At 43.7% G+C, this 15,882-nt stretch overlaps 1 protein-coding gene across 1 annotated transcript in view; it reads left to right on the top strand.

Moving 5' to 3' along the window:
• Nucleotides 1-12,486, top strand: part of OXNAD1 (oxidoreductase NAD binding domain containing 1) — a gene marked incomplete at its 5' end in the record, with an annotated part of 43,541 nt that extends 31,055 nt beyond the window's left edge. Inside the window, 3 exons of the mRNA XM_079704940.1 lie at nt 9,693-9,935; nt 10,681-10,789; nt 11,464-12,486. Coding sequence (XP_079561066.1) covers nt 9,693-9,935; nt 10,681-10,789; nt 11,464-11,618 — 507 coding nt within the window. The 3' untranslated portion in view covers nt 11,619-12,486. The remainder of the gene's footprint in view (nt 1-9,692; nt 9,936-10,680; nt 10,790-11,463) is intronic.
• Nucleotides 12,487-15,882: the final 3,396 nt, after the last annotated feature.

The raw sequence follows: 15,882 nt of genomic DNA, 5'->3' as shown, positions 1-15,882 counted from the left end.
AAACATAACTTTTATATGCATTATAAACATAATTGTTATATGCACAGCAACCAAACAATGGCTGTGACTCACTTAATTGTAGTATTAGCTTTATTGCAGTGTTCTGGAATCGAACCTGCAGTATCTCCCAGGTCCGCCTCTATTTGTTAATTAAGCAGTAAAAACAGATCAACTGTTGATGCACACCACAACTCAGCTGAATCTCAGGGGTGTTATGTTGAGTGAAAAAAGCCAGTCTCAAAGGTCCCATACTCTATAATCTCATTTATGCCACAATCTGGAAGGCAGAAATACAGTGATGGAAACATGGTTGACAAGGGATAGGGTGGGGGTGGGTGTGAGCAGAAAGGGATAGCATAGGGGAGTTTTGGGGGGTGATGGAACTGTTCAATACCAATTTTGGTACTACACTTCTCTATGTTTGTGTTAAAATTCATAGAACTGTACAACAACAAACTGTTACCGTAAAGATAATGTAGACAATAAAAGATTTCTAAACCTACAGCAGCATAAAAAAATATTCTTCCTATGGTTTACATGTCAGGCTGTATCTGTTTACACACATTTCCAGCTGCTTGCCTTAGCATTTCCATTGTAAATGTATCCTGTCACATTTCTACCCTGCGACCTTCTGAGTCCTTCCTTGGGTGTGGCCTCGGCTATCTCATTCCTTTTTATATTCTCTTTGGGTTTTCTTCCATCACTATCTCTAGGTTGCATCCTGAGTTGTTAAAGTATGCCCTGAGGGTGGGACCAGCAAGGGGTCCATGTGCCCCGAGCTCAGTGCTAAAAGGAGCTTAGCCATCCGGGCTCCTGGTTCCACGTGCCCCCTCCAGTTGTTGGCCGCCTACGTGACCTGGACCTGTTCCTGGTCCATAGCTCCCTGCTGGGTTTCATGGCTTATTGGCATTTCAGTGAAGGAACTTATTCCAAGAGGCTGTAGAAAATCTCCAAGTGGCATTGCTTGAGTGCACATCCTAATTGTAGTGCCTGCTCCACTCTGCCCAGTGGGAGTTGCAAACAGCCTTTATGAAGTCAGATTTTTCTTGGAACCATTCTCAGGTGTCTGTTTTCCTCCTGAGGATTCGTCTTATTAAGCTATTAGAGTGGACAATAGAGGCACGTGAGTGTCTCGGTGGCAGCAGGCTGCTGTGTTGGGACATGGAATAAAGTGCCGTAAATGTCTTCCTTTATTTTCTCTGCTTTGGCTCAAGCTCCTGGTAGGGTAAAGGGTTGTAGACAGCTATTGTGTGCTGGGCGCCAATTGCTGTGGAAAAGTTGTTTATTTCAAAAGTAGAAAATCTATATCCAAATTAGATACATTGCCATGTAATTGAAGGTAATGTCCCTTTACTCTCTTCCATTTTATACTCTACAGCACTTTGAGTCTCATGTTCATGCTACCCTGGCAGTTTTTATTGATCAACAAAAGACAAAGATGGCTTTTGATTCTTTCCAGATGCTAGCAAATTAGGAGATAGATCTACTGAAGATTATTTTGTCACTAAGGAGACAACAGGCTTCTTGATTATTATCTTTCTCTGGGGCATATTTTCTTGACAACTTAAGGGTTGAAAATGCTCTGGTTTCTAAAAACAGTAACCTAAAGGTTTTGTTTGTTGTCATTACTAAGCACTCTGAAGGTGACCATTGGAGGGAATTATTTCTGTCTTGTTTCTTAGTCTCTTTTACTCTTAGATTCTTAGAGCTAAAGAGAAATGTACAGGCAAGAAGGAGAGGAGGGGAGAGAGATTAACTCTGCTGTCATCATTAGACAGAGCCTCCACAGATTTCTATTTTCAAGACTTGAAAGGAAAGAGCATTTTAAAGCACTTTAGAAGCCAGTGTAGCAATTTCTAGATTTTAGTTTTTCCTAAAAGAATGCACCCTTGCTGCTAATTCCTTCTGTCAAAAATGAAAACCCACGTACCGTCCTTCATGTAAAAATCTCCTGCATCTTTAAAATAGTTAAGTTCAGATGGGTTTTTTTTCCCCCCTCAGAGAAAGGATTTCCATTCATTTAACATTTCTTGACCAAAAAGGACCTGTTCTGTGAATTCACATAATTTTCATTTTTTCTTAGATTTTCTCTAAGTTCTTTAAATTGTAGAGCCCCAAATTAAATTCATATCAAAAAGTACTTACTGTGCACCTGTCAGGCAAGGCACCAGTTGAGTGCTCAGGGTTGGTCTTCAGAAAGTGCCTGAACTGAGGGAGTCTACTCAGTTGATTTGTGTCAAGAATGTTCCTAGTCTAAATGATTTCTTTATTCCTAAGTTCTGTTTTTTGGTGACAGGGAAGAAGGAAGCAGGCACCCCCTACGTTTTTTCTTCTGTGACAGCCACATGACCAAAATACCGTCCATGTAGTGCTTGATGCCAGCAGGGGTTCCCCCACAGTGTCATGCAATGCCCACCGTGGCCCTGGGGGGTGAGCAGGACGGGCTAGAACCCATTTTCCACATGCGGCAGCAGAGGCTGAGAGGAGTGAAGGGACTTGCTGGATTTCATAGGGGCTGTGATTAAAAGTTAGCTTTCTGACTCCTAGATCAGTGTGTTTTTCTCAAAACTAAGGGTTCTCAACACTGCCGGATCCAATGCCCCCTTTCATTTCTGAAATGAAATTCAAAGTTAGTATATACATAAGTACATACATTAAATAAATATATTTAAAATATAACATAATTCTCTAAATACAATACAAAGGAGAAATAAAAGAAAGTGATCCATATTCAAAGACTGTATTTCAGTGTATAAATGGTGGGACATGTCTAAACTAGAAGGTAGAATGAGGTAGGCAGGTTGCTGTTCCTCAGTGTAGGATCACCGTGAATACACGTATACAAATGCAGATGGTGCAGGTGTTTCCTGGCAACAGAAGGACCACGCATATGTGCTGTACACTGGGATGTGGTTCTCCAGAATAGTGAACATGTTTGGTAAATTTCTGGACACAACAACATACAATCTGCATGGCAGTGACATTCTGGAAAATTCAGACCACATTAGATCCATGCAAACAATACTTTGAATTGTTTTTGTTTCTGGGTTTTTTTTTTTTGTTTTTTGTTTTTTTTTGGCGATAAGCGGGCCTCTCACTGTTGTGGCCTCTCCCATTGCGGAGCACAGGCTCCGGACGCGCAGGCTCAGCGGCCATGGCTTACGGGCCTAGCTGCTCCACGGCATGTGGGATCTTCCTGGACCAGGGCACGAACCCGTGTCCCCTGGATCGGCAGGCAGACTCACTGCGCCACCAGAGGGAAGCCCTCTTTTTTTTATATACAGCAGGTTCTTATTAGTTATCCATTTTGTACACATCAGTGTATACATGTCAATCCCAGTCTCCCAATTCATCACACCACCACCCCCCAGACCCTGCTGCTTTCCCCCCTTCATGTCTATACGTTTGTTCTCTACATCTGTGTCTCAATTTCTGCCCTGCAAACCGGTTCATCTCTACCATTTTTCTAGGTTCCACATATATGCGTTAATATACTATATTTGTTTTTCTATTTCTTACTTACTTCACTCTGTATGACTGTTTCTAGTTCTTACCATGTCTCTACAAATGACCCAATTTTGTTCCTTTTTATGGCTGAGTAATATTCCATTGTATATATGTACCACATCTTCTTTATCCGTTCATCTGTCGATGGACATTTCGGTTGCTTCCATGTCCTGGCTATTGTAAATAGTGCTGCAGTGAACATTGGAGTACGTGTGTCTTTTTGAATTATGGTTTTCTCTGGGTATATGCCCAGTAATGGGATTGCTGGGTCATATGGTAATTCTATTTTTAGTTTTTCTTTGTTTTTTTTTGTGGTTTTTTGCAGTACGCAGGCCTCTCACCGTTGTGGCCTCTCCCATTGCGGAGCACAGGCTCCGGACGTGCAGGCTCAGCGGCCATGGCTCATGGGCCCAGCCGCTCCATGGCACGTGGGATCTTCCTGGACCAGGGCACGAACCTGCGTCCACTGCGTCGGCAGGCAGACTCTCAACCACTGCGCCACCAGGGAAGCCCTATTTTTAGTTTTTTAAGGAACCTCTATACTGTTCTCCATAGTGGCTGTATTAATTTACATTCCCACCAACAGTGCAAGAGGGTTCCCTTTTCTCCACACCCTCTCCAGCATTTGTTGTTTGTAGATTTTCTCATGATGCCCATTCTAACTGGTGTGAGGTGATACCTCATTGTAGTTTTGATTTGCATTTCTCTAATAATTAGTAATGTTGAGCAGCTTTTCATGTGCTTCTTGGTCATCTGTATGCCTTCTTTGGAGAAATGTCTATTTAGGTATTCTGCCCATTTTTTGATTGGGTCGTTTGTTTTTTTAATATTGAGCTGCATGAGTTGTTTATATATTTTGGAGATTAATCCTTTGTCCATTGATTTGTTTGCAAATATTTTCTCCCATTCTGAGGGTTGTCTTTTCGTCTTGTTTGTAGTTTCCTTTGCTTTGCAAAAGCTTTTAAGTTTCATTAGGTCCCATTTGCTTATTTTTGTTTTTATTTCCATTACTCTAGGGGGTGGATCAAAAAAGATCTTGCTGTGATTTATGTCAAAGAGTGTTCTTCCTGTGTTTTTCTCTAAGAGTTTTATAGTGTATGGTCTTACATTTAGGTCTCTAATCCATTTTGAGTTTATTTTTGTGTATGGTGTTAGGGAGTGTTCTAATTTCATTCTTCTACATGGAGCTGTCCAGTTTTCCCAGCACCACTTATTGAAGAGAGTGTTTTTTCTCTTGTATATCCTTATCTCCTTTGTCATAGATTAGTTGACCATAGGTGCATGGGTATATCTCTGGGCTTTCTATCCTGTTCCATTGATCTATGTTTCTGTTTTTGTGCCAGTACCATATTGTCTTGATTACTGTAGCTTTGTAGTATAGTCTGAAGTCAGGGAGTCTGATTCCTCTAGCTCCATTTTTTTCCCTGAAGACTGCTTTGGCTATTCAGGGTCTTTTGTGTCTCCATACAAATGTTAAGATTTTTTCTAGTTCTGTAAAAAATGCCATTGGTAATTTGATAGGGATTGCATTGAATCTGTCGGTTGCTTGGGAAGTATAGCCATTGTCACAATATTGATTCTTCCAATCCAAGAACATGGTATATCTCTCCATCTGTTGGTGTCATCTTTAATTTCTTTCATCAGTGTCTTGTAGTTCTCTGCATACAGGTCTTTTGTCTCCCTAGGTAGGTTTATTCCTAAGTATTTTATTCGTTGTGTTGCAGTGGTAAATGGGAGTGTTTCCTTAATTTCTCTTTCAGATGTTTCATCATTTATGTATAGGAATGCCAGAGATTTCTGTGCATTAATTTTGTATCCTGCAACTATGTTGACTAATAGTGGTGAGAGTGGACATCTTTGTTTTTTTTCTGATCTTAGAAGAAATGCTTTCAGTTTTTCGTCATTGAGAATGATGTTTGCTGTGGGCTTGTTGTATATGGCTTTTATTATGTTGAGGAAGCTTCCCTCTATGCCTACTTTCTGGAGAGTTTTTATCATAAATGGGTGTTGAATTTTGTCAAAAGCTTTTTCTGCATCTATTGAGATGATCATATGGTTTTTATTCTTCAATTTGTTAATATGGTGTATCACATTGATTGATTTGTGTATACCGAAGAATCCTTGCATCCCTGGGATAAATCCCACTTGATCATGGTGTATGATCCTTTTAATGTGTTGTTGGATTCTGTTTGCTAGTATTTTGTTGAGGATTTTTGCATCTGTATTCATCAGTGATATTGGTGTGTAATATTCTGTTTTTGTAGTATCTTTGGTTTTGGTATCAGGGTGATGGTGGCCTCATAGAATGTGTTTGGGAGTGTTCCTTCCTCTGCAGTTTTTTGGAAGAGTTTGAGAAGGATGGGTGTTAGCTCTTCTCTAAATGTTTGGTAGAATTCACCTGTGAAGCCATCTGGTCCTGGATTTTTGTTTGTTGGAAGATTTTTAATCACAGTTTCAGTTTCATTACTTGTGATTGGTCTGTTTATATTTTCTATTTCTTCCTGGTTCAGTCTTGGAAGGTTATACCTTTCTAAGAATTTGTCCATTTCTTCCAGGTTGTCCATTTTATTGGCATAGAGTTGCTTGTAGTAGTCTCTTAGGATGCTTTGTATTTCTGCAGTGTCTGTTGTAACTTCTCCTTTTTCATTTCTAATTTTATTGATTTGAGTCCTCTCCCTCTTTTTCTTGATGGGCTTGGCTAATGGTTTATCAATTTTGTTTATCTTCTCAAAGAACCACCTTTTAGTTTTATTGATCTTTGCTGTTGTTTTCTTTGTTTCTATTTCATTTATTTCTGCTCTGATCTTTATGATTTCTTTCCTTCTACTAACTTTTGGTTTTGTTTGTTCTTCTTTCTCTAGTTCTTTTAGTTGTAAGGTTAGATTGTTTATTTGAGATTTTTCTTTTTTCTTGAGGTAGGCTTGTATTGCTATAAACTTAACCTCTTAGAACTGCTTTTGCTGCATCCCATAGGTTTTGGATCATTCTGTTTTCATTGTCATTTGTCTCCAGGTATTTTTTGATTTACTCTTGGGTTTCTTCAGTGATCTCTTGGTTATTTAGTAACGTATTGTTTAGCTTCCATGTGTTTGTGGTTTTTATGGGTTTTTTTCCCTGTAATTGATTTCTCATCTCATAGCATTGTGGTCAGAAAAGATGCTTGATATGATTTCAATATTCTTAAATTTACTAAGGCTTGATTTGTGACCCAAGATGTGATCTATCCTGGAGAATGTTGTGTGCACACTTGAGAAGAAAGTGTAATCTGCTGTTTTTGCATTGAATGTCCTGTAAATATCAAATGTATCTGGTCTTTTGTGTCATTTAAAGCTTGTGTTTCCTTATTACTTTTCTGTTTGGTTGATCTGTCCATTGGTGTAAGTGAGGTTTTAAAGTATTATTGTGTTACTGTCGATTTCCTCTTTTATAGCTGTTAGCAGTTGCCTTATGTATTGAGGTGCTCCTATGTTGGGTGCATATATATTTATAATTGTTATATCTTCTTCTTGGATTGATCCCTTGATCATTATGTAGTATCCTTCCTTGTCTCCTGTAACGTTCTTTATTTTAAAGTCTATTTTCCCTGATATGAAAATTGCTACTCCAGCTTTCTTTTGATTTCCATTTGCATGGAATATCTTCCATCCCCTCACTTTCAGTCTGTATGTGTCCCTAGGTCTGAAGTGGGTCTCTTGTAGGCAGCATATATATATGGGTCTTGTTTTTGTATCCATTCAGCGAGTCTGTGTCTTTTGGTTGGAGCATTTAATCCATTCACATTTAAGGTAATTATCAATGCGTATGTTCCTATGACCATTTTCTTAATTGTTTTGGGTTTTATTATTATTTTTTTTTTTTGCGGTACGTGGGCCTCTCACTGTTGTGGCCTCTCCCGTTGTGGAGCACAGGCTCCAGGTGCACAGGCTCAGCGGCCATGGCTCATGGGCCTAGCCGCTCCACGGCATGTGGGATCTTTCCGGACTGGGGCACGAACCAGTGTCCCCTGCATCGGCAGGCGGACTCTTAACCACTGCGCCACCAGGGAAGCCCTTGGGTTTGTTTTGTAGGTCCGTTTCTTCTCTTGTGTTTCCCCCTTAGAGAAGTTCCTTTAGCATTTGTTGTAGAGCTGGTTTGGTGGTGCTGAATTCTCTTAGCTTGTCTGTAAAGCTTTTGATTTCTCCATCGAATCTGAATGAGATCCTTGCTGGGTCGAGTAATCTTGGTTGTAGGTTCTTCCCTTTCATCACTTTAAATATATCGTGCCACTCCCTTCTGGCTTGTAGAGTTTCTGCTGAGAAATCAGCTATTAACCTTATGGGAGTTCCCTTGTATGTTATTTGTCATTTTTCCCTTGCTGCTTTCACTAATTTTTCTTTGTCTTTAATTTTTGCCAATTTGATTACTGTGCGTCTCTGCGGGTTTCTCCTTTGGTTTATCCTGTATGGGACTCTCTGCACTTCCTGGACTTGGGTGGCTATTTCCTTTCCCATGTTAGGGAAGTTTTTGACTATAATCTCTTCAAATATTTTTTTGGGTCCTTTCTTTCTGTCTTCTCCTTCTGGGACTCTGTAATGCGAATGTTGTTGCATTTAATGTTGTCCCAGAGGTCTCTTAGGCTGTCTTCATTTCTTTTCATTCTTTTTTCTTTATTCTGTTCCACAGTAGTGAGTTCCGCCATTCTGTCTTCCAGGTCACTTATCCGTTCTTCTCCCTCAGTTATTCTGCTATTGATTCCTTCTAGTGTAGTTTTCATTTCAGTTATTTTATTGTTCATCTCTGTTTGTTTGTTCTTTAATTCTTCTAGGTCTTTGTTAAACATTTCTTGCATCTTCTCGATCTTTGCCTCCATTTTTTTTAAGAGGTCCTGGATCATCTTCACTATCATTATTCTGAATTCTTTTTCTGGAATGTTGCCTATCTCCACTTCATTTAGTTGTTTTTCTGGGGTTTTATCTTGTTCCTTCATCTGGTACATAGCCCTCTGCCTTTTCATCATGTCTGTCTTTCTGTCAATGTGGTTTTTGTTCCACAGGCTGCAGGATTGTCGTTCTTCTTGCTTCTGCTGTCTGCCCTCCGGTCGAGTCTTCTTGTAAAATGATTTAGGGTCTAGTCTCAGGTCATTCCAAACCAGTTTTCACCTGCATGTATGTCCCATGGGTCTTTTAGAAGTCTGTGCAGGGCAGCCCTGTGCATCACAGAGACTGGTGTGTCATCAGACGAGCTGTCTGACTTAAAAGCCCTCGTTTGCCTCATTTGCTGATTTCTGTGCTGTAAATACTCCCACAGTGGCTGGCATCAAACTACCAGTAGAAACTGGCCCACAGAATTCCTGCAGATTTAACCATCCGCTTAGTAGGAGCCAGTTTCGGGACACCACTAACTTCACAGGACATCTGGTGTCGCTGGCCCTGCCCTCTAAATGCCAGTTGGATTCCGTAAGTCATCATGACCTGAAAAAAGTGTCACCACAGATTTCCAAAACACCTCCCTCAGGGGCAGTATCGCCCCCAAGGAGAACCAGTGCATTCAGCTCTGATGGTGTCTCTGGTGTAAGTGACCTCACCCAGTTGTAGCTGCTTTACCTGGGTGGGTGTGAGTGGTACTTAACCCCTAGGCTGGAACCTCTGGCTGCCTGTTCTGCTCCAGGGAGAAGCTGACAGCACTGAGCAGGACCGCAGTGCTGGCCTCAGCCTGTGGAGCAGCCTGGCTGTTCCCTGCTGGCGGCTAGGAGGAAGCCCGGGGACCCCCACTTCTCAGCCCTGATGAGCCCAGGGTAGCCCCATTCCGCCTCTCGGCTCCAAGGCTTTAATCAGAACACAGGAGCACAGCTCAGAAAAGGACACTTATACTTCAGGGCTGTCCCCTGGGCCCAATGCCTCTTTGCACAGCCCAGTTAGTTCAACACCTGAGAAGTTAGCAAATGGCAGGGTTCCTGAAGCGAGCCTCCGTCTCTCCACACCAGAGTGGCTGTGCAGCTTGCATCCTGAAGGAGGAGGAGCACATGGCCTGTAGGAGGCACAGGTCGGATCAGTTCACGGCCCTGCGAGAACTGAGAGCAAGCTGTAAAAATGGCCCTAGAAACTGACCAAAATATATGAGGTGGATGTGCTCTGCTTTCCGAAGGAAGAACATGGTTTAAGACCTCTGCTACACAGCATTAAAGGCTCGTTTCTCTCCCCCATCAGTGTACACTGGACTCGGAAGTGGCCTTGAGAGTGGGTGGAGAGTTCTTCTTTGACCCTCAGCCTGCAGACGCCTCTAGAAACCTTGTGTTGATTGCGGGAGGAGTTGGAATTAACCCTCTGCTTTCCATCCTGCGCCACGCAGCAGACCTCCACAGAGAACGGGCGAACAAGGGACGTGGGTATGAGATTGGAACAATCAGACTGTTCTACAGCGCAAAAAACACCAGCGAGCTCCTGTTCAAGGTAAGGGAGGAGTGTGTGTCACATAGCTTGCTGTGAGCAGACTCGCATCGTGGTACTAGTGTCCACGGACCTTTCTTGTCTCCATTGTGTCTTCTCTGCAACAGTTCAGAGGCTGGAAAGGCTGAATCATGTTCACATGAGGCCCAGGACAATTTAACAAGCTAGTGCTGAGGAGGCTCCCAGTGCAGTGACAGGAGAGGGCAGGGCTGGGGGCTTGAATCAGGAGGTGGACGAGCAGGAAAGTCAGCGTGGCACTGGGGTTCCCCAGAGAGTCACGGGGACTGCGGGTGGGCTCAGATGGCACAGGAGTAGGTGAGACCCAGCTGGGTGTGTGGAACCCCCAGCGGCTGCATCTGTGGAAGCTAAGTCCATTTGACAGGAGAAGGGGTTCACTCTGGATTGCTTTGCAGCTGCAAGGATAACAAAAGAACAGAAACAGTTAAAAGACACAACTGTGGTCAGTGAAACTGCTGCTTAATTGCCCACGCTGGAGAAAAAGGAAAAAGAAAAAACTCCCGGAGAGTTAGTAATATGCTTGTTAGCATATTCAGATTTCAATTAAAGCCAAATAGCCCTCTGTACTCTGAATGCTCTGGCCTGCTCGGCTGCAAACAATATCTCTCTAAGTAGAGAGCAGAGGGGCAGACGTGTGCAGAATGGCAGTGGAGGTTCAGCGTCCCTGGGGGTGCACATCTGTTTTGATTTTTTTAAATTGTAGTGTGACCAAATATGTTTGACATTCCAGAAAAATATCCTTGATTTAGTAAATGAATTTCCTGAGAAGATTGCATGCAGTTTGCATGTTACAAAACAGACTACACAAATCAGTGCAGACCTCAAGCCATACATCACGGGTGAGTCCCCTAAAGATGTTTTGACTGTATCCATACCGTTATTTTGTGGATGTGCCAGTTGGTTGAGTGTAGATGCTTTATTGTTGGGAGTTGCTGGCTGGAAATGTCACTACCTGGGGAATTGAGAGATGATTCATCATGGAAAAATACGGAGAGGTTAGTTGGATTTACTTATTATATACAGATCTCCTGCTGCCCATATTAAAAATTTATTTTCTGCATTTTTTAGGGGACCTTTGCGTCATCGCGGTAGTATGCATACAAAGAATTATACTCCGGCTTTGACTGAATCAATTCCATTTGCCATTAATAGTAATTTAAATTTCTCATGGTTTCCCCTCCCTGGAAGGAGTTCTCACAAAGCAGTTTATTTACTTTGCTGAAGGCAGTTTTGAATCTCTCCCAAAGATCAGTATGCTCCCTGGCCCTGTCTGGAGAGTGCATTATGATCAGCTGCCCTCATTGCTTGCTGTGGATTCAGGAAACCTGGAGACGCGCTCTCTGCTTGGGTCCGGCCCGGACACCAGCAGGAGCCGGCATGCTGATGACTCAGGACGCGACCCACTGAGCTTAGTTACTGAAAATAAACACTGTTGCCGAGTTGTGGTTCGTCCTTCCTCTTTTCAGTACAGACACGTCTGGCTTAAATTGGTGTTTATTCTGTTTTTTGGTAGAAGGAAGAATAACGGAGAAGGAGATAAGATATCATATTTCGAAAGAGACCTTGTTCTACATTTGTGGCCCACCTCCCATGACAGACTTCTTCTCCAAGGACCTGGAGAGCAGCCACGTTCCCAAAGAGCACATCTACTTTGAGAAGTGGTGGTAGGGGGCAGGCGCAGGGGCAGAAGGGTGGGATGGAGGGCCACGAGGACAGGGACAGACAGTACACTCTGTGATTCGTGGGGCATGAATTCACCTCTGCCCAGCCTTCGTTTTTAAGGCTGTGAACTCAGTGACCGGTTGGAGAAACAAGAAAAACCAGCTGACAGACTTAGATGATAAACTTGTTGCAAAAACTTCATTGATTAAACTGATTTTCACTACGTTGACTTTCTTTTATGAATAACTGCTTGATTATCTCATGATGTACCTCGAATTGGTTGATAGGGATTTTCTTTGCCCTTAAGGGAAAAAAAGACATAGACTTTTATTCAGTCATATGAAAATATGGTTTTGTGTGTGAAATGTAGGCTATCTTTAAATTATTTGATAACAACCTATATATCTTATGTTGAATAAATTTAAACGTAATTTCATTTGAAATGCTTTATTACATTTAATGTCTTAGGGACTTCCTTGGTGGCACAGTGGTTAAGAATCCGCCTGTCAATGCAGGGGACACGGGTTCAAGCCCTGGTCTGGGAAGATCCCACATGCCATGGAGCAACTAAGCCCACGTGCCACAACTCCTGAGCCTGTGTGCCACAGCTGCTGAAGCATGTGCGCCTAGAGCCCATGCTCTGCAACAAGGGAAGCCACCGCAGTGAGAAGCCTGTGCACCACCACGAAGAGTAGCCCCTGCTTGCTTCAACTAGAGAAAGCCCGCATGCAGCAACAAAGACCCAACGCAGCCAAAAATAAATAAATAAATAAAAATTTAATGTTTTAGTTTACCTTATTGTGGCCTGCAGCCTTGCTTCTTCAGAAGTTGAGTTTGGAAGTAGAAAATTATTAGAAAAACTGCTTTATGGAATTGAACATCCAGCATATTTGTTTCATGTTAATAAACAACCTCAGTATGTATCCTCATTGTTAGTTTCTTCTCAGATGAAACCCTTCCTGGGGTCTGTGTCTTGGCCACCTGCCTCAGTGCTACATGTGGGAGGCGGCTTCATGTTTGGGACAAAGGTAAGGATGACTGCCATGTTCCCTGTTGAATCTGCCCTTAGTGGCTCGGCTGGCTGGCTATAGAAATGTGCTTAGGATTGATTAGGGGGTACAGAGCCAATTCCAAACCCTGTTCCTCTGCCTTTTATTTCATTCTTTTGCCAGGGTTGTTCCTGGCACAGCAGCTTCTCATATACCCGTTGAGTGACTAAAAGCAAGCAACTACCGTTTAACCCCTTGCTAAGCCTGGAGTTGGGAGGTGGTCCCCAGGATGCATGGAGAGAGTGGAGAGCATCGTCCTAAGGCTGCTCTGGTGGAACTGCTAGAAAGCAGACTTTACTTCTTATCTCTGTTTAGAGTTTAAAAAATGTGAAATAAGTCCCCAGGCTCAGGCCAGGCCCTCCTTTCTGTGACAGGCAGTCTTGGACCATGGCCACTTTCCTGGAGAGCCCCATGAGGTAAGAGGGGTCCAGGAAGAAGGGCAGACCAGAGCCGGAGTGCAGGGGTCCATGGAGAGGATTCTGTTCTCCAGCTGATGAGAGAGGGCAGAAGACCCTTTCTCCTCTCTGGGGTTGCAGGTCTCACGGGGACTCCAGGGCTTAAACACATCACTGATTTATGGGGTCTGGCGACGGCTAGCATCACCATTCTAGCCTCTGCCCTGTTTTGAATTTTGTTTTAAGCAGGGATCATTTGTCAACTGTTTCAATCCCAGATTTGAATTCCGTAGGAGGAGAGGGGGACCCTTGACCCGACAGGAATATCAGAGTCCGTTCAGGGTAACGATCGTCACCATTTCAGAGGTGAGGGGAACGTGAGGAGCTCTGACCTCCCTAAGGAGCCTGAGTCACCCGTTGGCCCCAAAGTGTCCAGGCCGAGGGCTGGCCTTGAGGGCGAAGCACTCAGAGGCACAGAGCATGCTGAGGTTCAAGGGCGTGGGAGCACGGCAGGGCCCTTCCACCCACTGGCCAGGGCAGCTGGTAGGGAGGGGACACCCAGCTACTGAGAGGGAGTCCGCCCCAGGCCTTTCTGTGTTGGGAGTGGAGGTGCCAGGGAGTAGCTTCAGTGCAGCATATGGGACGGGGGCCTGTGTGCCCGCTGTTGTGTCACAGAGTGAGGGCCACCTGTCGAGATCCCAGCTCTGCCCGCCACCCTGCCAGACACTGTCGCCATCTGTAAATCACTGAGGGGCCAGGTCATGACCTTTGCCTAGACTGTAGCTCCTTCCAGCTCTGTTCTTTCTGGTGCTGAGCGCTGAACAGTATTTCTGGTCCCCTGGCCAAGGATGTCCTTTTGCCCTTGCTTGCTGGGCCAGTGAGAATCTCTTTGGTCCTCAAATTAAGTCCAGCCAGGGTGACTTGGAATTTATAGCGTGGTGGCTGAGAATGTCAACTGGAGAGAGCCTGTGAGCCCGGCTGCTTGGGTTCAGACCTCAGCTCTGCCATGTACTGGGTAGATGACCTGGAGCATGTCACTGACCTGCGTGATGCCTCAGTTTGTAATTACACACATGTGGGCACATACGTGCCCCTGCGTGTGAAACAGGTAATAATACCCCCTCCCTCGTAAGGCTGTTATGGGGATTAAAGGTGATGAAACGTATGAAGTGCTTGGTAGAGCAGTGCATGAGTGTGAGTGTGTTATTACTTTGCTTTTCCTCATCCTATTCAGGAAGGGTGTAAGAGGCTGGATGGCGCCGGTTTAGTCCACCTGCCTGTAACCTGCACACGGTAGGGCTCTGTTGTTCAGCGCTCACTTTGGCACATGGTAAGTACTTAGTAGATACTTCTTACATGGGTGAGAGGACCTGCCCAGAGCTGATGGGCTGTTTTAAAGGCATTCTTAAGGATCCTTCTGGCCTTATGAGTTTGTGAAAGGATGTTTCCTCTTGGGACATGAGGCCCTTTCAGAGTCTACTCAGAAGATAGGTTAAGCTGTGTGAGACTCTCAAATTTTGTGTTAGAATGAATGCTAATTTAATGCTCACCAGAAAAATGGATCAAATACCTTGGCCTTTCCCAAATAGTCTGCCATTAATTAAAAGGGCTTTCTCTGAAGCATGGGGCACTTCCTCATCCACAGGGTGTCTGTAGGTGGACGTGGAGCTCTGAGATAAGGATGTTCCCTGGGAACCTGTTTCTGGTCAGTAGCCCCTACTCTGAAAGAAAAAAAAAAAAGTCTTATTATGAAAATGTTCAAAGATACACCAAAGTAGAGAAGACAGTAGAATTATACATCCATCACCCAGCCTCACTGATTACCAATATTCTGCTGTTTATTTTTGTCTGCCCTTAACTTCATTGTGTTTTGATGTTTCAGGAGTATTTTGAAGTAAATCCTAGAAATCATATCATGTCACCTGTAAATTCTTCAGTGTGTAACAGCCATATCACCTCAGTGTGACCACCATGCCATCATCATACTCAGCACAAGTAACAGTGATTCCTTAATATCATCATCAAAACAACCTTCCTGAGTTCTTTCCCCCACTGCCTCAAAGTCCACATGTTGCAATTCGGTTGATATGTCCTTTGAGCTTCTTTCAATCCACGGTCCCCTCTCCCTACCCCACACACATATCCGTAGACACTTCATTGAAGAAACTGGGGCATTGGTCCTATAGACTTTCCCACATTGTAAACCCAGCCTACTGTATCCTCAAGGTGTCATTGAACATCACCCTGTATCCTCTGTATGTCACATAAACTGGTAAGTAGATCTAGAGCTCATTTAGATTCAGATTCAAGATTTGTTTTTTCTTTTGCAGGACTACATCGTAAGTGGTGTTATGTTTTTTTTTTTTTTAAAGATGTTGAAGGTAGTTTATTTTTGCTGTGTTGGGTCTTCGTTTCTGTGCGAGGGGTTTCTCTAGTTGTGGCAAGCGGGGGCCACTCTTCATCATGGTGCGCGGGCCTCTCACTATTGCGGCCTCTCTTGTTGCGGAGCACAGGCTTCAGGCGTGCAGGCTCAGTAGTTGTGGCTCACGGGACTAGTTGCTCCATGGCATGTGGGATCCTCCCAGACCAGGGCTCAAACCCGTGTCCCCTGCATCAGCAGGCAGATTCTCAACCACTGAGCCACCAGGGAAGCCCGGTGTTATATGTATTTCTGTTGCATCCGAAGGAGGCACCTAATGTCTGTCCCACTTCTAGTGTTTTTAAGATTGACCAGTGGGTTCAGCTTTTGTCAGCCTGGTCCCCCCAGTAAAAAGTTCTCTATCAGCCTTTCACCTAATTATCTTAGTAGCTGTTGATCATTGTCTA

This window comes from Hyperoodon ampullatus, assembly GCF_949752795.1.
Source record: "Hyperoodon ampullatus genome assembly, chromosome: 5".
Lineage (NCBI taxonomy): Eukaryota > Metazoa > Chordata > Mammalia > Artiodactyla > Ziphiidae > Hyperoodon > Hyperoodon ampullatus.
This window is presented reverse-complemented; position numbering and strand designations above follow the sequence as displayed.